This window comes from Macaca nemestrina, chromosome 11 (assembly GCF_043159975.1).
Source record: "Macaca nemestrina isolate mMacNem1 chromosome 11, mMacNem.hap1, whole genome shotgun sequence".
In the NCBI taxonomy this organism is placed as follows: Eukaryota; Metazoa; Chordata; class Mammalia; order Primates; family Cercopithecidae; genus Macaca; species Macaca nemestrina.
Genome location: NC_092135.1, coordinates 41,865,858 through 41,887,348, shown reverse-complemented (window position 1 = coordinate 41,887,348; position 21,491 = coordinate 41,865,858). Strand labels below are relative to the sequence as shown.

At 38.3% G+C, this 21,491-nt stretch overlaps 1 protein-coding gene across 36 annotated transcripts in view; it reads left to right on the top strand.

Moving 5' to 3' along the window:
* The window catches only part of LOC105492615 (glycosyltransferase like domain containing 1), a 407,319-nt gene that overhangs the window by 324,434 nt on the left and 61,394 nt on the right, over positions 1-21,491 (top strand). For 19 of the 36 annotated variants that reach the window (XM_071072686.1, XM_011759841.2, XM_011759838.3 and 16 more), the window contains 2 exons: positions 15,027-15,194; positions 19,654-20,007. In XM_071072686.1, the coding sequence (XP_070928787.1) occupies positions 15,027-15,194; positions 19,654-20,007 (522 nt within the window). The remainder of the gene's footprint in view (positions 1-15,026; positions 15,195-19,653; positions 20,008-21,491) is intronic. The other 17 variants (XM_071072713.1, XM_024796265.2, XM_071072701.1 and 14 more) reach the window with 1 other exon arrangement.

Below are 21,491 nucleotides of genomic sequence, written 5' to 3'. Positions count from 1 at the left end.
GCATGAGCTACCACTCCCGACCAAGTCCATTCTTTTCTTTTGTGGTTTCTACCTTTAGCACTGTGCTTGAAAAGGCCTCTTCTAACCTTAGATTATAATGTAGGAAGGAGAAAAACATGCTAACAGTACCAGAAGAAATTAGCCACAAGCCAGAAAGCCATAGTGTCTTCCCATGTTGTCACCCACAAGAAGATGATCTGAGAGTGTGATTGAAGGCAATGGTGGAAGGGAAACTAAAACTGCTCCCTCATTATACCCTATAAAGTCCAACCTGTTCAACAGATCAGTTACTTACACATCTGTTCATGCCTTCTCCCCTCTCCTTCAGGCTTCTAAAGTAGGGACTAGACTGGGAGGAGGGATGAGAGAAAAGGGGAGTAAGCTAGTTACATAGCTGGTGCTGTTTGAGGGCCTCTCTTAGGTATCAGATGCCTTTGGTTGGGTCTTTTGTATGGCACTTAGTTATGTTCTTTTGAGACACACCTGTGGAGACCTCATACACAGAGGTAGTACGTCTGTCATGGATGAAACCCTGTCTGGGTGACTTCTAATCACCTCCTTTTCTCAGATCATACCCCACTTGCATGTACCTTGCCTTACAGGCCCAGTTTTCTTAAAACATGGTCCTTTCAATACTGTGTAAGCCTAGCTCCCTCCCCGCACCACTAGACCCAGAGGAAAACACATCAGTCGTCTTCTTCCTTACAAATGGTAAAAATAGACACTAATTCCATTGCTTGTCTTTCTCCTTGACATGCCATGTTGACAACTTCGGTCAGTCTCCTAGCTTCAGAATCTCAAATCAGGGCCATCACCATGATCTATGCCCTATATTTTAGGAAGCATGCAGTAGGTTCTCTCAAGAATTCTGTGCTCTGTTCTAGGAGTGGAAGGAGGCAGGTGTTGAGTTTCGGCAGTTTGGCAGCCATCCAGCTTGGAGAAAGAGATGCCAGCCCCTCTCCTGGCAGGCATCCCAGTCTCTACCCTTTTCTTATATAGGCTGTTAGAGAGTGATGGGGTAAGAATATTTTACAGATAATATTTCTGTCTTTAGCAAGTCCTGCAGAGGTGTGCCTGGCACCTCTGTTTAGTGTTTGTAGGTATTAATCCTCAGCATTAGAGCCTCAACTGAAATACCAAGATGATAGGAAAAGTCCCATTCCACATCCTACGATAATGAAGTTATTTCATGTGATGGGGATATCATGTAATAGAAAGATTCTAATTTTTTTTCTTTCAAAATAGATTGTTAGTTATCACAGATGCTTTCTAATTGGTGTATTACTCTTTAAGTAGTAGTCCAAGTCATCAATAAATTGATATTCATTTCTTCTGGAAGTATAACCCCATTACAATAAAATGAAAAAAAATTTATATCAAAGGAGTGTTCTATGTAGCAAAGCAATTTCTATGTCACAGTGTGTAGTCCTTCAAAGCAGTATTTTGTTGATCTTAGTGACAACAAATTCAATATATCTAATAATACTGCATAGCAGGTCTTCATTCTCTTTCCTGTTGATGTGACAGTCACTCTTTAATGAAACCTTATTTTGTATACCATTTGCATTGTAGATCAGGAATGAAGAGCTGAGTTTGCTTAAGCAATAGCTGATCTGTTTATACTTTTTATATTCTTCCATCAAGAAATAATTACCCTTCAACCAACCTTACCTCTTTCCACTTCACATATGCAAGCCACCTAAATAAAACATACTCAAATTACCAAACCACACAGCAGTATACAGAAACATTCAGGACCCAGAAAAGGAGAGAATAGTGTATGCATAACCTTTTCCACTTCATCATACCAAGGCATTCATTCATTCAGCACTGCATAGTGAGCACGTACTGTGGGCCATAAACCTGCTAGACAACAGAGTTGGTTTTGCTCATTTATGTACACAGGGAAGTAAAGAATAAGATTTGCTTTAGTTCGAGTCCTATAAAATTGGAATGTTATTTCTGGCTTAACAAAGATATCGTAACACAATTTTTAGTATCTCATCGATTTGTTGCGTATAATTCTCTGTTGAAATACATCTACACATGGATTGGTTTTAAATGGCCTTCAACAGTTTACTGCAGGGCCATCTGGCCATTTGCTGTCTGTATTCCCAAACTAATGTCTAGTTCTAGAATAATCCAGCCTTTGACACCATTAGGACTCAGTTATACCCTGGCATACATTACTGAATTGTTAAGTGTGTATAAACTACAGCATGTATTGACAGTTCAGGTGATACACACTATACTTGAAGATAGCCCATGCAGACTCTCGATACATCTAAATAATGGAATAATTACCTTTTTAATTTACAAGAAAATTTTTTATTTTATATGAGAACTCCATTGAATAATACCTTTTCTGGAATATGTATTATGTGATTAAAGGTATATAGTTTTCATTTATACCCATGTTAGTGTTTATAGAGATGTTTGTGCATCTTTGTGGCTCTGAGCCACAATAACATTAACACAAACTCTGAATCCATATTAAGTCTCTACTGAGCATATTTGCCCATATTCGTGAACTTACTTTTCAAAGAAAAAATGTTTCAAGGTGGAAAGTAAAAAACTCTTCTGCAAATAATGTTGAACCTCACAATAATGTTCACTGTATTCTGAAAGAAGACCGTGGATTATTGTGATCTTTAAACAACCAACGTGCAAAAATTTTTCAAAGCTCAGAAGAGGGAAATTTAGCCATAGAATGTTAAAAGGTCTGATTTTTCTTCTAATTATTTTTCCCATAAGAGCAGAGATTTGAGTTTGCATGGGCACTCTATAAATACCTGCTGGTTGCCTAACAGCTTAAGTAAATATCTTAGACTTTAGAAGACTAGTTCTTTTTTTTTTTTTTTTTTCTTTTTAAGGAAAAAATAAAACCTGGATTCAGACCTCTTTCCATTGACTCACTTTGGTGCATCAATAGCTCTTCCAAGTCATGCTGAGTAATGCCTAAAAGTGAACTTGTCACCTTCCTCACCTCTTCACAAAACCTTCTCTTCTGATGTGTCCTATCCATTATCTAGTTCAAAAGTTTCTGACTTTAAGCAAGTCGGAAACCGGCTCTAATAACTCACTATAGGATTAGACTCTCACGAACTTCAGATACTAGGACTTCAGGATAGAGAAGATAAAGTAGGTTTTAAAATAGTGGTATACGCCTGTAATCCCAGCACTTTGGGAGGCCGAGGCGGGAGGATCACAAGGTCAGGAGATGGAGACCATGGTGAAACCCCGTCTCTACTAAAAATAGAAAAAATTAGCCGGGCGCAGTGGCGGGCGCCTGTAGTCCCAGCTACTCGGTAGGCTGAGGCAGGAGAATGGCGTGAACCCGGGAGGCGGAGCTTGCAGTGAGCCGAGATTGCGCCACTGCACTCCAGCGTGGGCGACAGAGCAAGACTCCGTCTCAAAAAAAAAAAAAATAGTGGTATAAGAAATAAATTGAAAACATGAGAAATAAAAAAATAGGCCATAAAAAATGCATATGATTTAAAGGACTAAATAGAATTTTTATATATTCATCAAAATTAACTCAGTGGACATGCTAAGTATTACACACATTGATAAAGAGAAAATTATATTCTCAGGCCTGTAATCCCAACACTTTGAGGGGCCGAGGTGGGCGGATCACAAGGTCAGGAGATCAAGACCATCCTGGCCATCATGGTAAAGCCCTGTCTCTACTAAACATACAAAAATTAGCTGGGCGTCTGTAGTCCCAGCTACTCGGGAGGCTGAGGCAGAATTGCTTGAACGTGGGGGGCGGAGGTGGCAGTGAACTGAGATCGCGCCCCTGCACTACAACCTGGCGACAGAGCAACACTTCATCTCAAAAAATAAAACAGGGAGAGAGAGAACTGACAACCTAGAAGCTAGATAGTAAAAATTTAAAAGAATATAACAAAATGGAGGAAGAAATTGAAAATAGGAAAGATGTTGAGCATAGTGGCATGAGTCTGCAGTCCCAACTACTTGGGAGACTGAGGCAAGAGAATTGCTTGAGCCTAGAAATTGGAAGCTTCATTGAGCTGTGATCATGCCACTGCACTCCAGCCCAGGCAACAGAGCAAGACCCCATCATTTATTTTTTTATATATATATACACACACACACATATATATATATTTATATATATATTTGTATTTATATTTATATATGTAAATTTTTAAAAAAAGAAAATAGGAAAGAGATGTTAAAATCTTAAAAGATGAGAATCCAACATATGTCTAATAGGAGTTCCAGACGGAAAAAAATAGAAAAAATTTTAAGCGGCAATATTCAAATAGATTTTTGCACAATATTTCCAGAGATTACAAAAATCATGAATCCCTAAGATAATGCATGTATTTAGTTTTAAAAGATCAGAGAGTACACAAAAGTTTTATAATAAAAAGCAAAATCATCTTCCTCAGTCCTCCCTACCCCCATGCCCCATACCTTCCTCAGAGGATACTCTGAGAGAATTGTAGTCATTTCTTATCTTGCTATTTCTTGATTTTTTAAAATGTGTGAAATCTATTGACTTTCCTGCCTTTGGAAATGATTTAGTTTGCTCTCTTTTATAAGCATGGACTCATACACACATTTTCCCTTACCCTATTTTTCCAATATGACTATATCTCAACTTTTTGTTAAATAAATATTGTGTTTACAGCATTATTACTATGTAAAAAGTGTTCCCTGCTGAGCCTCATTGTGTTCTATGATTAGATTTCCTTTCCCAAACAACTCTTCATTTTTTACTGGAGCTAATTATTACTTTGGGTTTATTTGCTTGGTTTCTGTGTCACTATCAACAAATCCATTCCCAAGCTCTGTCACTGTCACTAATTCGTCTGCTCAATGCTGGCCACATTAGGAAACCTATCATTTCCATTTTCTTTCTTGGATTCTACCTTCCTGGAGGCCTCAATTCTCTTGCTCCTGTTTGTTCTATTTGCTCTTTGGGCCCTTGGGTCAACTATATCCTGGATTCTATGTCTTTCAAGGAAGCTTGGTTTACTTTTTGCTTATAGAGGAGCACATCCACCAGTATCTGCTCAAGAAAAAGGGTACATAAGAGACTTGATTGCCTGAAAATGCCTCTAGCCTACCTCACATTTGATTGATATTTGACTATTGAACTCTTATTTAAAATTATTTATTTTAAAATTTTGAGGTCATGTTTCATTGTTTTCTGCTTTTTAAACTTCCTCCTGAGAAGTCTGACGGCAGTCTTTTTCTGACTGCTTGCGTCTGACTTCCCTTGCTCCATCACCCAAAAGGTATTAGGACCTTCTGGTTTACTTCTGATATTCTGAAATTCTATAATGATCCTACTTGGATTGAATTTTGGTTCCTTTATTATTCTAAGAACTGAGTCCATCAGTAAAAATAAATTTCTTATATTTTTTTCTTTGATTTTCTTCCCACACTATTTTCTTGGTATTCACTTTCTTCAACCCCTAAATTGACCTTATTTTTCTCTTTTCCCATCCTCCTCCTTTTTGTTTATCTTTTTGTTCTGCTTTCTACAAGATTTTCTCCACTTTATCATTCAGCGCTTCCATTGATTATTTATTTATTTATTTTTTTTTTGGTTATGATATTTTTAATTGCAAGCACTCTTTCTTGTTCTTGGATGTCCTTTCTTACTGCATTTGTCTTTTCTGCCATGGATTCAATTATCAATGTGGATATTTCTTATAGGATTTTTTTTTTTTAAGTTTTCTTCTGTTCTATACATTGTCTCAGTTTCTTCCAAGTGAAACGGGAAAAGTTCCCTTGTTCCCCTCCCAGGGTGTACAGTGGGGGTGTGACTTGCTTCTTCAGTGCCCCACTGCTCAAACCTCTAGGAGAGCATACAGACAGGGAGACTGTGGGGCTCTGACCCCATGGCAGTATCTAGGGGTGTGTGTTTACAGCTAAAGCCCCAGTGGGCATGTGTTACAGGGTGCTCTTTTAGTTTTGCTATCGGCGCCTTGTCTTAACCATCTCAATTAAACCTCTACCTTGTCGCAAGGTCAGAGGGCTTTCTGTATCCTGGGTTCTTTCCTTGGAGTACCGGAAGAATCGATCACACCCGGTGCCTGTCGGTGAGTTCCTCTGGATGTCCAGCCACTCGTGTGTTCCTCCCTTGATGTGCTTCTCTCAATATTCAGCTGCCTGTGTGTCTGCCTGCTGGGGTCTCGGGGTTTTTATAGGCACAGGATGGGGGCTTGGCAGGCCAGGGTGTCTTGGGAAATGCAACATTTAGGCAGGAAATGCCTGTCCTCACCTAGGTTCATGGAGGTTTAGCCCTAGCCATGGACCCCACCCTCCTCTACCCAGCACTTCCCTTCCCCCATTCCCTATCACTTAAAGGGACCATGCTTTTCCCTTTCCAGCACTTACATATCACAAGTTCCTTCCTTATGCTTTGTCTTGTTTATTTCATGTTATGAGTTTTCTTCAAATGGCTGGTGGTTCCTGGCTGTCCATTCATATCAGAGAGCAAGACTGTGACAGATGATTAGAAGTTCTCTGTTCAGAGACAGGACTTGTTGACTGGTGACCTTTTTCATGGAATGAACAAACAAATTCAATTATTTTGTTGTGGCATCCCCACATTTCAGTTTCAGTAAGTCAGTTTAGTTAGTTTCCAGAGAAAGGCTCTTATATAATTTACTAGAAGGGGAATCTCCAGCTATCTGGGAGCCAAATAGGCGATAGGTTCTGGAGAAACATCACCAATGAATGGGTGTACTTTCACTTCACTCACTCTTGCCTTTGACCTCCCCTGGTCTCCGGTTTAACCCCTCAAGTTAGGAAGCATCCTTTCTGCTGTTGAAGTGGGAGCTGCATGGGCTTAGAGAAGTTATCAAGGGGTTTGTTTTCTCTCTATGTAAAATCACTATCAATTCTTCTGTTTTCAGTTTTGCTCCACAAGTGCCCCTCTATATAGAGGAACCTGGACTGATAAATTCCTGAGCCTTTCAGAGTTTCTGTGGAACACGCAACCTTATTCTTGGCTAAAACTACATACACACACACAAAAAAAAAAACCCTGCATGCTTATGGACAATTCTGCCTCCTCCTCTCTGCTCAACCATCGCTCATCCATCTGCTTTCCATCTTCTGAAATTTGGTTCACATTCTTTTCCATTGCTGTCCTTCCCAGTTTTTCATTTTATCCTTGTGAGCCTATGCCTTTTAAATAAATTCCCTACCATTATTTTAGTAGGAATTGAAAAGACAAGGGAAGATTGAACATTGGTGTTTGCTCTGGCATGTTTGCCCCGGTCCATTCAAGCCATATCCTGAATGTTTATTCAGACCCACTCTGACCCGTCACTTGTATCATTAAGGACAGAAAGGCCTCTCCCTGCTTATTTTTCAAGCCTCATCTTTGTCCCTTCCCTCCCCACACTTTCCCATCTATCTCTGCCCAGTCAATGCTCTGGCCATATTTTGCTTTTTGTCTCTGAACCACGTTCTCTCTTGCCCTGGGCTTTATGCACATGCTGTTACTCTAAGCACATCCCAGCTCTTGCTCCCATACCTGGCTAACTTCTAATTATCATGGAGGTCACGGCTTAAGATCAGCTTCTCTACAGAGCCTTCCCTGGCACTAACTCCCTTTCTAGGGCTGGGCTCTCATTTGTATCACCTAATTCTTTCCTGATTGAAGCACCTGCCACATTATATGTTCCATGAGGACATCTTAGCTAATTTACCTGGCACATAATAGGCACTTTTAATTTTTGTTGAATGAGGAATGACTGTTTCTTTCTCTGAACCTTTTTCACTCAGTGTTTTCACTGAGTATTTGCTGTCTTTGCCTTCAAGCCTTGCTTATATTGTAATTATAAGTAATGGCCCAGCAAGTCATATATTTCAAATTTATCCATCTGTTTTATTTTTACTCCCTTTTTCTGAACTAAGAACTACTAAAAAGTGTAGAAAAGCTAAAGTAAGTAGAAGTGTTTATACCTCATTTTGTATACTTAAAGGTTTTATTTCAAATGTAAAATTAACAAAATAATGTCTTCCAATATTAATTCTGGATGAGGTCAGTTTCTGTGGCTTGAAAATTAGATAGCAGTATAATCAATTTGAATTGAATCAGTACTTAGTGTCCTAACATTTAATGTGGGAGCCAAAAGAAAAAAAAAAAAGGTGGTTATGTTGAAAGTTGGCTTTGCTGGTAATTTTGATATATTCAGGTTGTGGATAGGCAAATGAAAAAGAAAAAAAGACTAGATTTTTGATGTCCATCTGTTCATGCTTCAGAGATCTGGAAACTGAAGTTTTAAATTTCCTGGTTTTATTTTCCTGGTTTATGCAGCTTTAAGAAGGAAAATGAGAGAACCTCTCAGAAAAATGAAGGAATATAAGTAAAGACAAGGAAAAGTAAAAGGCAGAAAACAGTGTCATAGGAAAGACATAATAGAAATGGAGGAACATATTAGTTTAATTAATAACATTGGACCTTTTTGCAATTAATGTATCTCTATGCATGAGTACAATTCCTTGATTCGTATACAAAGGAAAAGAAGGTGACATTAAAAGTACCTGCCTTAAGTGGATGGCAAAACTATAAGAACTAATAAGAAAAATATGTCTTGAAGAAGGCATGGGTCTCTAGTTTATAAAGTAGGCTCAACTATGAAAGGGCCAGTGGAGTCTTGGACTAGAGTTTTTAGAATGTTGAGTGTTTCTCTCATAGTGATTAAATGCCATGATGATCTTCATCACTATTATCAATAATAAAAAATAATGGTCAGTAATAACTGAATTCTTAATATGTGCCAAGCAACATGGAAACATAATTCTGCAAGGCAGTCTTACTGTTATCCCCATTTTACAGATGACATAACTGATTCTTAGAGAAAAGACTTACCTCAGGTCAGCTAAAAAGTGACAGAGCCCTGAATTTACAACCAGTCAATATGCCTAGACCCCTTTATGCCATTTTGCCTCATAATAATAAGATAATCATTAGACTTGATTAGATGCTTAATCCTTACCTCTGTGAAAAGTCCAGGACTAGCCTTTCTTATTGTACAGATGAGAAAACTCAGGTTTAGAAAAATTAAATCACTTTATTCACAACCAAATTTTAAAGAAAAACTCCTTTCCTGAAACACAAATCTTTTTTTATTTTTTATTTTATTTATTTATTTATTTATTTATTTATTTATTTATTTATTTATTTTGAGATGGCGTCTCGCTCCGTCGCCCAGGCTGGAGTCCTGTGGCGCCATCTCAGCTCTCTGCAAGCTCCGCCTCCCGGGTTCACAACATTCTCCTGCCTCAGCCTCTGGAGTAGCTGGGACAACAGGCATCCGCCACCAGGCCTGGCTAATTTCTTGTATTTTTAGTAGAGACAGGGTTTCACAGTGTTAGCAAGGATGGTCTTGATCTCCTGACCTCGCAATCTGCCCACCTCGGCCTCCCAAAGTGCTGGGATTACAGGCGTGAGCCACTGCATCCGGCCCTGAAACATAAATCTTTAAATTTTTTTATTTATTTTAATTTTTTAAAAAGTAACATTTGGGCTGGGTTCAGTGACTCACACCTGTAATCCCAGCACTTTGGGAGGCCGAGGCGGGTGGATCACAAGATCAAGAGATCGAGACCATCCTGGCCAACATGGTGAAACCCCATCTCTACTGAAAATACAAAAATTACCTGGGCATGGTGGCACATGCCTGTAGTCCCAGCTACTGAGGAGGCTGAGGCAGGAGAATTGCTTGAACCCGGGAGATGGAAGTTGCAGTGAGCCAGGGTCATGCCACTGCACTCTAGCCTGGCGACAGAGTGAGTGAGACTCTTTAAATAAAATAAAAAAAAGAAAGAAAAAAAAAAAAAGGAACATTTGGTTTTAGAATAAAATTCACATACATTTTCTCCTTTTTATTCCCCAAATTTTCTCATCAGTTTTGATAGCTTGTTCATCTTTCATAATAGTATATTTTTGTCACTGTCTATCAACATAAATATAGTGTCTCCTTCTCTGTTACTTTTCTGATACTCTGTTCAGGAAATTTGATCCATCATAGTGTTGTCCCATTGCTGTTTTTCTACCATAGTATTCAGTAAAATCATGTCATGTTCCAAAGGAGACTCTCCAGTTGGAAACACTGTCCTAGGAGAATTCTTGTATGTGTTTGGAAGGAGGAAACTGATCCTTTCTTCAATACCAGTACATTTTCCCATCCTATTTTCAACCTCCAATTAATGGCTTCCCCTAAAAAAATCATGGAATAGAACACATGATGAGAGACAATTTTTAGGGTTTCCATCTGCTTTATTGATGCTATAGGAGACATTTGATTCCAAAGGTAACGAGAACCCTTGTGAATAAGGTAAATTCTTACATAGAAAGTAGAGCAAATGTACATGGGAAACAACTACTTCCTCTTGCTTGGAAGAGATTACTTCAGATCTATATTGGGAAAATCTTTTATTGTTCTCTACCATCGTCATATTAAATGAGGTGAATAAATAGAAGCTTTTGAAACTTGGCTTCTGAGTTACAAATAGAAAAAATGATGAGCAAATTATTAAGTTTGGAAAAAGTTAGGTCATTTGAGTGATAGAGGTAACATAGTTTAGTAAACACAGTTTAGTTTAAAGATTATATGGGTAATTTACAATTTGGGGGCTAACAGACCAAAATCAGTATGTATAAAATGTCACTTCACATACTAAAAGCTTCATAGTGCAGACACAACCTCTTACACATAGAAAGATCTTAAATATTTTTTGAATGAATATTTGCTAACTGAGTCAACTCTGTGACTCGTTCACTGACTGACTAGGGAATGTAGTGTTATTCAGTGTGGCTTAAATATGGACATCATGAAGGGGAACAAGGATTGGCGAGTTTACTTAGATTTAGTAAGCTCCTACAACATGTCATGCCCGACACATGTTCTCCTTTTTAATGCTCTCGAGAAATTTACAAGAGCGGATATTACTATCCTAGTTTACAGATTAGAAAACTGAGGTTCAGAGAAATAAACTGATTTGAATAAACTCCAAAATTGAGGAAGTGCCAGTGTAATCCTGTGTACCAGCACAGCCTGGATTCTCTCCACTTCAACATACCTGTTGCTTGAGTGGAGTAACTTGAGGTGCTTCATAGAGATTTCTTTATCTGTCCCCTAAAATAATCTTCACAGGCTTACTGTGGTACCTGAACATATCCCATTTGTGATTACTTCCGTTGAATTAAGATATTGCCTCTGTTGAAAGGTATAATGCATTGAACACCAAATATGATGAGTGCATTGTGACAATTTAAGATTAGTTTCCAACACGACCAATAACACAGAGCCCAGCATGATTCAGAGCTGGATCCAAAGTGGGACTTAGTTTCAAGACAGGCTGCAAGGAGACCCATAGTGGCAGTGGTGGGTGGGGGGGTGGGGGGGTATTGGGAGTTACCTGGGCACTCAGAAAGTAGTATAAAGACCTTAGGAAACTGACCACCAGTGGACGGAGAATGCTTTAAAGTGGAGGTAGGAAAATAAAGATTTCCTGTTTTCAGTTTAGCCTAGGACTCTGCCAAACTGTGTTGAATTACTAGAGTAAACCTTGTGTAAACGAGAGAGTTTTGTTGTTGTTCTTAGAGAGCTCTTTTTAGGGGGGAGTGGGGATCGTGAGAAGTGAGTGTACATATGTTAGCAAGGATGGCTCTGGGTTTGATAAACATTTGTTCTGGCAACATGTAAGGTAGCTTTTCTTATTCTCATACATTCATAAGGACCTTAAATTTTCTGCGTGGGAGGAATATATCCTAAAGGGATTTTATAAAATTGAATAAGACAAACTGCTCATACTAGTAGGCAGTTAAATTAGCAATGTATACAATCTAAAACACTTCGCAATTAAGAGAGAATGGGGAATTTAGGCATAATTATTTAAGTTAAATAATGCTAATCACATAAACCGTATTGCCAGAAGAGGCCATATAAGCAAATGGTATAAATGAGGTTATCTGGAAAGTGTTAGATTTTCAGAAATGACTCTTAGAAATGGTAGTGGGAAATAAAAATATAAAAGAATAGACTGCTGGAAATAGAACCATCTTTTCCTTATGACAGCCCATATATATCCCAGCTGTTGAAAGGACAGACATCAGGAAATGATGCACCTTTTAAAGCAGAGAAGAGAAAGCTAAAGCTTCTCTTAACAATGGAAGATTCTCTTTTCAATGGAAGATGCTGTCTTCGCTAAGTGTCGTAGCCCTGGGACCAGACATGGCTAATGAGGTCAGTCTGATAACTACAAATTTTCTTTCCATTTCAGCATGTATTACTCAGGCCAATAAGTAGGGTTTGCTTGTTAATTTTGACTACAGCTGGTTTCTGTGGATCCTGTTTTTCCTATCTTATCACAAATTCTTCATAGTCCAAGCAAGACAGTCTTGCTCAGTATCCTGTGACACAGACTGCTGTCAATATTTCATCTTGGCTTTAAAAGTTTGTACCACGAGAAGCAAAATTTCAGTCACCAAGCATTGAATACTTAACAACATAGCCTCACAGCCACGGTGGGGCTAGCTGGTGTTCCCCCAGAGCATTTGTGCAGTGTGCATCATGATTGGCTCATCTGTGATTCAAGTTTATTTAAATAATATTCTGCCAGAGTTTCTTACTGAAACCTCCTGCATAGACATGTGCCACCTATTTTATGAATATTAGCTGTTAGACATTACCAGTAAAGAAGAGCATGCAGCCATACTGCAGCCAACCAGTCAAGGATATGTGTGTCTTTCTGTTTAATGATGTGGTATCCAAACATCTAGTTTTAAATTGGGATGGGTTTCCTTGCTTTTGATTCCTTTATTTAGTGAAGATAGTGTGATGAGGAATGGGGGTGTATGTGTATGCATGAGAATGCCATATCAAAATTTTTTCTTTTATACTTTATAGTTTATATAAATCTGCTCATCATATAAGTGATATATTGGACACATGTGGGCTAGCATGATTTTTTAATTATCTTTGATATTTGCTTATGTGGCCAGATTCTAAAAATGTTAATTTTATAATTAATTTCCAGCACATTGTTTGGCAACAATGAATAGTTTTTTGTTGTAAATCACCCAAGGCCTTAGATTGCTGAACTGCCTCAATGTGTCTTCGCAGTTAGTTTTGGAAAAGTTATTTATTTTAATTTCTATTTTCCTTCTCCTCAATTTGGTTTCTATCCAGGAATCTACAGAAATCATTTTGATAAAAACTGTTGATATTTTTTCTGCTGTCATCCATATTAGCCTTGAACCATATTTTCTGTCAGTTTTTCACTGGTTCTCCTGCTTTCTTTTAGACGTCCTTTTGTCTACCGTTCTGTCACATTGGTGTATGGCTTCAAATTTGGCTTTCATCATTTTCCCACGTAAATGTATTTCTCATTCCTTTTGCAATCTCTATTATATTAAATATGCTACTGCCCATCTGTCTGCCCCATGCTTCTCAGACTCTGGCTATGCACCTCCTAGGGCCTCGAGTAGTATTTCCCAGAGTATCCTTTGTTGTCCATTAATTCCTAAGCTGTGTCCTCCAGGGGTGCGTGAGGAGGAGGCGGACAGGTTTCTTACTCCAGTAGGCTTGGAAAACAATTATCACATCCCCATCATGTATTAGGTGCTCAATAGGTACTTACTGAATGAACAAAAAGCGTTAATGAATGAACATATTTATAATATACAGTAACATGTACTTTGGGAAGTTTATAGTAAAGAAATGTTTAGCTTTATTTAACTTAGCATTTTCCAAACTTGTTTTCCCACAAAACCATCTCTGGTGCAACATCTACATGTGTCCCATGGAATCAATGTTGCACAAAACACACCTGTGAAACACCAGCCTGAGGGATACAACACTGTGGCTCTACTACTCCTCTGTCCCCCAAAGCTGAGCTAGAACGTGAGACACGCTGAGCTTCATCAACTCCCTCTCTCCTTGTCTGCCCCATGTAGGCCAGTTTCCTTATTCCAGTTACTAACACCCTTCTATCTCTTCACTGACTCAAATACAGAATAATCTTTTATCAGTTACACATGCTCTTTCTTTCTCTTTAATCATACACTAATTAATATCATTTTTTTCACCTGCTATCTTCCAAATGTGTTTTGAGAAATAAGATGACTAATAATCTCTGTCATATGGACTTTTACCCTTGGGCATTTATTTATGAGGTTCTATAGGTTGAACTTACTATAGTAAGTACTTTTTATTAAAATCTCTCAAAAAGACAGTTGTGAGGAGTGTATTCCACCATGGCATGCGTTTCAGCCATGATATTCTCTTCAGTGGCACATGAATCAACATGAATGTCCCAAGTTGTCTTGTTTCATGTTAACCTTATTGCCTGCCTTTTGACTACCTCCGTGAGTCAACTGCAAGTACTCTAGCCTTTCGACTAGAGCAGAAATAAGCTAAGGTGCCCAGAGCACTTCTTTTGCTTACCATCAGTCTTAGTGGCATATAAAACTGCTCTTAAATCTAGTCTTTTCCTGGCTAATATGAAAAAGGCAAAGGCCTTTGGTTATTCCTATAGGTCGATCTTAGGTTTGTGTTTGGACATGGGGTCTGTGGTAAGGGGTATACATTTAGGTCTAGAAAGTGCTTGTTCCAGCTGTGTCTTTAAACATTGCCCAACATAGTACTGGGGTTTTGTGGCAATGCCTCTGGAACCATACTGGCAGACAGAGGTGGGGAGGAAAGGAGTTTGAGAGGATGGGCAGCAGGAGAGGGTCTCTGTTTCTGTTTTACATATTGGCTAGTGGTTGGAAAGGAGTTGGGAGTGGAGATCCCATGACTAATAACAGATTGGAAATGATTACAGCAATCAGAATGTTTCTAAAGATAAAAATAGGTTCTGGTGGAGTTTCTAAGAGATTTGGAAACAGGAAAAAGCATTCTGGAAGATGGACAGTAGAGTTTCTTTAAGAGAAATGGGGAAATTACTAAATGGGAAACCTGACATATGTGGATCACTATTTTTCTTCTGACCCTTTCTTTTCTCTCTTTCACTTCTTACCTCAGGACCTTTTCTCTTCTCATTAGCACCTCCACCAGAGTTGGAACTGGGAAAGAGAAAGGAAGTGTTCAGACATGTGCCTATTTGCATAGTCACGTTATTGAGTTAATGCCAGGACAGCACAAACATTCTGTCCAGTTCTATAGAAAAGCCAGTTTCACCCCATCAGTAAGGTATTATTTTCTTTTTTTTATTCGCATAGAACAGTTTATTGCCAGGCTTCTCTTAACTGTACATTATAAATAGTGTCTGATTAAGAATGTTCTGGATGGGTTAATTAGTGTGGTGACTATTATTAAGCAAACTGCTTGTTAGTATTATGCCTATTTGATCTTGGTATTGATGTGAAGTAATTGACCATAGAGCTACATTTAGTAAAGCTGAAATAAAGTTTTTTTTATTTCTATTATGGCAATAAATTGTTTATATTAAACATGTCTATGAAAATATGAGTTTCATGGCACAGAGAATCAGAATAGATTGTGTGGGATGGTGGATGTGGTTGGTTTTGTTTTGTTTTTAGAATTATTAATACAGTTGTTCAGCCAAGACTAGGTTTATTGTAACAAAGTAGTACAAAAATGTTTCAGAGTCTGCCTTCATTCTTACCACAAAGTGTATGAAAACTAAAGTGTTTTTAACTTTCCCCAACTAAAGGAAGTATCCTGCTAGATTTGGCTAATTGCCTAAGTACTTCTTTTGGTGACAATTACTATAATGAATAGATTATAAGAAAAATATGAAAATATACTATAAACAAGGAAAACCTAGCTTGTAACTACCTTCTTTCAAGTACCAGATTGTTATCTATATTATTTATTGGTAGGTTGTCCAGTTCCATTATTAAGTTTCCCTAGCTGTAGCATTTCCATAGGGAATTGATTCCATGAGCTAATAAATTACGCCATCAGGGAGTTTTTCTTGAAATTGAGCTTAAATTTTCCCATTCTTAATTTCATCTCGTTGCTCCTAGTTACATCCCCTTGTACCAAGCTAAATAATTATTCTTTTTCCTTGGAGACTCTTATTATGTACCCTTCTGGTTGTCACTTAACCAGGCTATTCATAGTTAGCTCCTTTAATCTGTCCTCATAAATCATTTTTTCCATTGCCTTGATTATTATTATTGCTCTTCTAAACACTCTCTAATTTTCAAACATATACAGTTCTCAGGTGCCCCAGATGACATCATCATTTGCACAGGGTTCTATCCTGACAGACTTAGTATCTTCCTTCCCTGTGCAACAAGATCCAGAACTAAATGGCATCAGTTCACTGAATCAAATCAGCTCTTGCTCATCTTGTCCAATTCAGGATGGTCTAAATGGTGTTTTTTATGTGCCCTAATTGCATTCAAGGTTTATTTTTATTGTTTTCAATTTCATGAGATTTGTAAACTGTTTTGGTTACTGCCCCTATTTGTATTCTGCATCTTGCCATGTCCCTATTCACTACCACCTATCAAGTCAGTCATCTGCAACCTGTCTTAACATGAGATTCTATTCATCCTTGAGAACATTTAGGGAATGTTCTCGCAGGCCTCGCACCTTGCCCACAGCTAAATTCCTTGTCAGTTACCAATTGCTGTTGTTTACAACCCTTTAGCCAATCTCCCATCTCTTTTAATTTGCAATTTTGCTCGCATGCTGGCCAATATAAATGAATTTTATGAGTAAGATGGGTCATGATACTGTTTCCTAAAATGAAGATATGTTGTTTGAATCCCATTGATTTTTTTTTTCTTTTTTTCTTTTTTTCTTTTTTTTTTTTTTTTTTTGGTGAATCCTTCATAAGCTGAGCTTGTGATTCTGTTACAATCCTTATTAAGCTTGCCTGGCACTCTTTATCTGACATAAATAAATAGGTTACTTCACTTGCTTTATTGTTTTCCAGATATGTGCAGATGTTCCTTCTCTTACCATTTGTTCCATTTCTTTAGGAGAATTGAAGATAGTGTCATAGTCATTCTATTTTTTTACCTTTTCTGGTGATCAGTGGCAATTTTTTATTGCTGTGTTTTAGTTTCTAGAATCTCTTTAGTATTTTGAATTTGTTTCAGGAAGAAGTTGATTGGTTCCCACAGTAATTCGGGGCCTATGCGGTTTGAAACTATAATCTATAAATGCCCAGGTTTCTTTCCATTTTAAATCAAGGACTAAATTTACTATTTTATTAGGGCATATTTAAGGATTTAGTACCATTCTTTGTGTTTTGTCTTTCTATATACAATCATCTAGTTATTACTTGAGGAGTTCTTATGTATTTGTTTGAGTTTCCTCAAGGTATTTGAAATTAGAATAGAAATTTAAATATCTTTATGAAACAAACATAGAAGCCCCCAAAACAAGCTTTCTGGTTCTGGAATGTACGTAGTGTCCTACAGCGAAAGACTTTGTTTCTAGCTCCTGTGGCTCCTCCGTTGTTTCTTAGTGTTGCCTATCAGCCCTTGCTTTCAGCCCTTTTTAACGCCCTCTCCCTGTCTCCACGGTGACTGTCCTGAGGCCTCAGTGAGTTTCTGAAAGCCCATCTCCACCTTTGTTCACCTCACTGAAATAGATGAACTGACCTAATGCTTTAATGAGGCAACTCCTTAGGTTCTATACTTGCCACCTAAAGCTGTTTTGTTTTTTCAGCTTCATTTTTCTCTTCTTCCCTCAGCTTTGCAAGAAAGCTAGGTTCACTATCTTTACAAGACTCTGCTTTTCACCCACACCATGATCACACGTGTTATAATGTTTTTCTCCTCCCATCTTATAAGATCTTTCCGTTTCTTCAGGATCCTGCTTCCTTCCCTAGCAAGTATTCCTAAGTGAATAACACTGTGCCCGTGTGCCTCATTTTTAAAAGTCCAACCTTACCTTCCCCTCCCTTCTCTCTACCTCCTTTTTGCTCTGCCTCTTTTGTTTGTTTGTTTTTTGTTGTTGTTGTTGAGACAGAGTCTTGCTCTGTCACCCAGGCTGGAGTACAGTGGTGCGATCTCGGCTCACTGCAAACTCCGCCTCCCGTGTTCACGCCATTCTGCCGTCTCAGCCTCCCCAGCAGCTGGGACTACAGGCGCACGCTGCCACACCTGGCTAGTTTTTTTTGTATTTTTAGTGGAGACGGGGTTTCACCGTGTTACCCAGGATGATCTCGATCTCCTCACCTCGTGATCTGCCCACCTCGGCCTCCCAAAGTGCTGGGATTACAGGCGTGAGCCATGGCGCCCAGCCTGCCTCTCTTTCATACACAAACTCTAGCCTCCTGCAGTCTGATTTCTGCCCACACCATTCTTCAAGGTGCACCATCTTTCAGCCAGAGCAGAGAGTAGCCTGTCGGAGTAGCCAGTGACCTATGACGTGACAAGGCCAAAAGCTTCTTCTTTCTGCTCTGTAGCACCTCTGCAGTGTTTTATGCCCCATTTTACACACTCTTTGAGGGTTCTTGATTCATTTCAGTAATGTAATATTACTCTCTTGGATTCTCTTTCTACTCTTTCAGATGTTCCCTTTTGCTTTTTCCGTGCTTTTTCTTTTTCACCTACCTCCGAAACCCATTTCTTCTCCTACACAACAATTCAGGGAAGGGGCCAAGTTTCCGGATGGGGCTCAGGAACTCTGAAAAAGCACTTGGTAGTCTGGCCTAGTCTACCCCTCTAGACCTTACATCCAGACCTGCATCCCAGTCTCTTTGGGTTGCATGTTATTTCCTAAGGAGTTGTATTTCTTCACTCCTTTTTCCTTTGATCACATGTTCTTTGACTCTAGAGCTTCCCTGACTCTGTCTTGCAAAATCCTTTACCTAAAACCTTTAAGCCTTTACTGAGCCCCAAATCAGCCTTAATCTCTTCTTCCCCTCCATTTAAAAAAAACGGAATGGCCATTGCATGTATAGTATGTTCCAAGGTAGGTTAGTTGGCTGTTCATGTGTCTGTCTCCCACTCTGCTGTAAGCACTAATGGTCTGCTTTCCAATAGACGGTGAGCTCCTTGAGGATAGCCCCTCTATCTGTATATGTGGCTTACAGGATTTAAGCTATACTTTTTTAAGGTTTCGTTTTATTTTGATTCTCTATCAATAAGTAACAGATACTGAACTCTGTGTGATAAAGTGTCATGGAAAGATAGGAGAGAAATGATAATAAAAAAGATATTAAAATATACTTCAGGAAACATTAGCCAAGTCAATTTAATATATATTCAGGTGCCCAGGAATACAGAACAGTCATGAGCAGAAATGACCAGTGTTAATCAAGGCAGTTTCAAACATTTTTGTAGGTTAATGAACAAGTATGGCCTGAAAATAAGCACTGGGCCATGTAGTGATTGGAAAACACAAAATGGAAATCCAGAAGGATGAGTGAGGGAAGAGTGATAAACCATCCCTCTAATGTTATGTTTCATGGTATGTGCAGTGCAAGTTTTATAGCCATAGAAACTCTTTGGAAACCATTCAAAGACAGCCCAGTCCAATTTCAAACTTTTGAACTTCTCTTAGTGGCTACTACTTTTTGCACTTTTTCTGGAATTTTTGTATAACATCTTTATTTTTTCTCAGTTTTATATATAATCATTATGTCCTTACAGGAAGGTAAAGGACAAATTTTACATATTTTTTGCCACTAAAAGTATATTGCATTCTTTTTTTGTAACAGATTCATGCCCAAGCACAAAACAACCCATTTAAAGAAGATGCTCAGCCTTAAAGGAAATGGCGGTACGGTTCTGTCCATGGCCCTTCCTTTTCAGCCGGAGCAGAGAGATTCGGAGGGTTTATTGAAGAATTCTAATTCAGAGTGTGATGCACACTGTGGCCTTGATACTGCACGACGAGAATACTTGGGTAACTCATTAAGACAGGAGTCAGACTTGAAAAAGTCCACCTCACCAGAGAATTCAAGCTCTCATCGTGGTGAAAATAAACAAAATCTGACTGTTAATCCCTGTGCCACTTTGGGTGGAGATGCTAATCAGCAAAGACTGCTGCACATTGTCTGGCCTCACAGGTGGTAAGTCAAGGCATGCCAATTTAGTAAGAGTTGTAGAACTGGTGAAAGAAAATATATTCTGTTGATTGACATAATAATTTGCTGTCCTTACTGCTTTAGAAAAAGATTATTTTAATGTGGTGGTATTACTCATGATCTGCCAAGGTGGTACTACTAAATATCTTCACATTGATGGTCATGCGCTTAGATTAAATTTGACTTACAGATAACGATTTGCAGTGATCTGCTCAACTAACAGTAGTGGGTAGGCACTTCTAGCATATCAAGTCTTGTTCAAAAAGTTTCAAAATATAAGAATCAGATTCCATTTTATGCACACGCACACACACAGTTATCACAAAACTCTTTCATATATATACACTGATAAAGCAATATTAATATTAAAGCTAGAATAATTTCCATTATTTACTACTTTGGCCAGTTTCAACAAGGTGGCTTCATTTTACTTGTCGTAATATGTATATCAGTACATTTCAAACCATTCCCTTCACTCAGATGCCTCTGTATTGTGCTAAGCAAAATACTTTCTAGCCGAGTCCTTTCTAAACAGAGGAAAATCAACTGCAGCATGTAATCTCACCAAATATAAACTCAAACTTAACCCTGCCTCCTATAAATTAGGATTTAAAGAGGTAAAATGTCCTGATAATCTTCTGGTATTAGGCATGAACATTTTAATCTAGTTTTTATTCCTCCCAGTTAGTTTAATCTGCATGTGGCCTGATTAGAGTTCACTTCCCTCACAGATTATGGTCTCTTTATTGCAGAGATGCTAGGCTGATCATTAGGTCCGATTTTCTGAGAGCAACCGTTTGCAGGTGAAGTAATAAGCACACCGCACCGGCCGGGCAAAGCGCCTTTGCCGAGGATTTGCCTTCCAGCACATTAAAACTCTAGAAGCTCTCCCAGTTGATCTGCAGCATCTGGTACCTAAAGGGATTTTCATCTTTGATTCTAAATGTATGAACGTAAAATGTAGGGATTGAAAGTTGATGTGTAATGTGTGTTTGAATTTGTTTGTGCAACTTCACACTTCCAGCATAGCCTTTCTAAGGTAGTAACAGGTATATTTAAATCATATTTTACTTCGATTGTGACAGAGTTCAATATTCTTTGATGTGATTTTAAAATGCACTGGGTCTAGATGAGATTAACCTGTTTCAAGGTAAAATAGATGTCATCATTTACTCCCTTCTGAAAAGCTTTTTCTTTTATTGCATTAACCTTTGGTTGTCTCTGAAGTACTCTTTATTGCAAGAAAATCAGTTCTAAAAGTTGGTTCCAGGTTATCATGAAAATGTTAAATTAAATAATTTCTAGTCTGCTTTTACAAAACAGAAATATGGAGGACAGAGTGAAAACCATGTTATTCAACACTTTGCACAAAATAAGACAGAGCTATGTTAATAAAATTAACAATATTAAATTGAATAATTCCCTCTCTTCCTTTGTATATTTTTGCTTTAATTTAATTTAATTGCCTA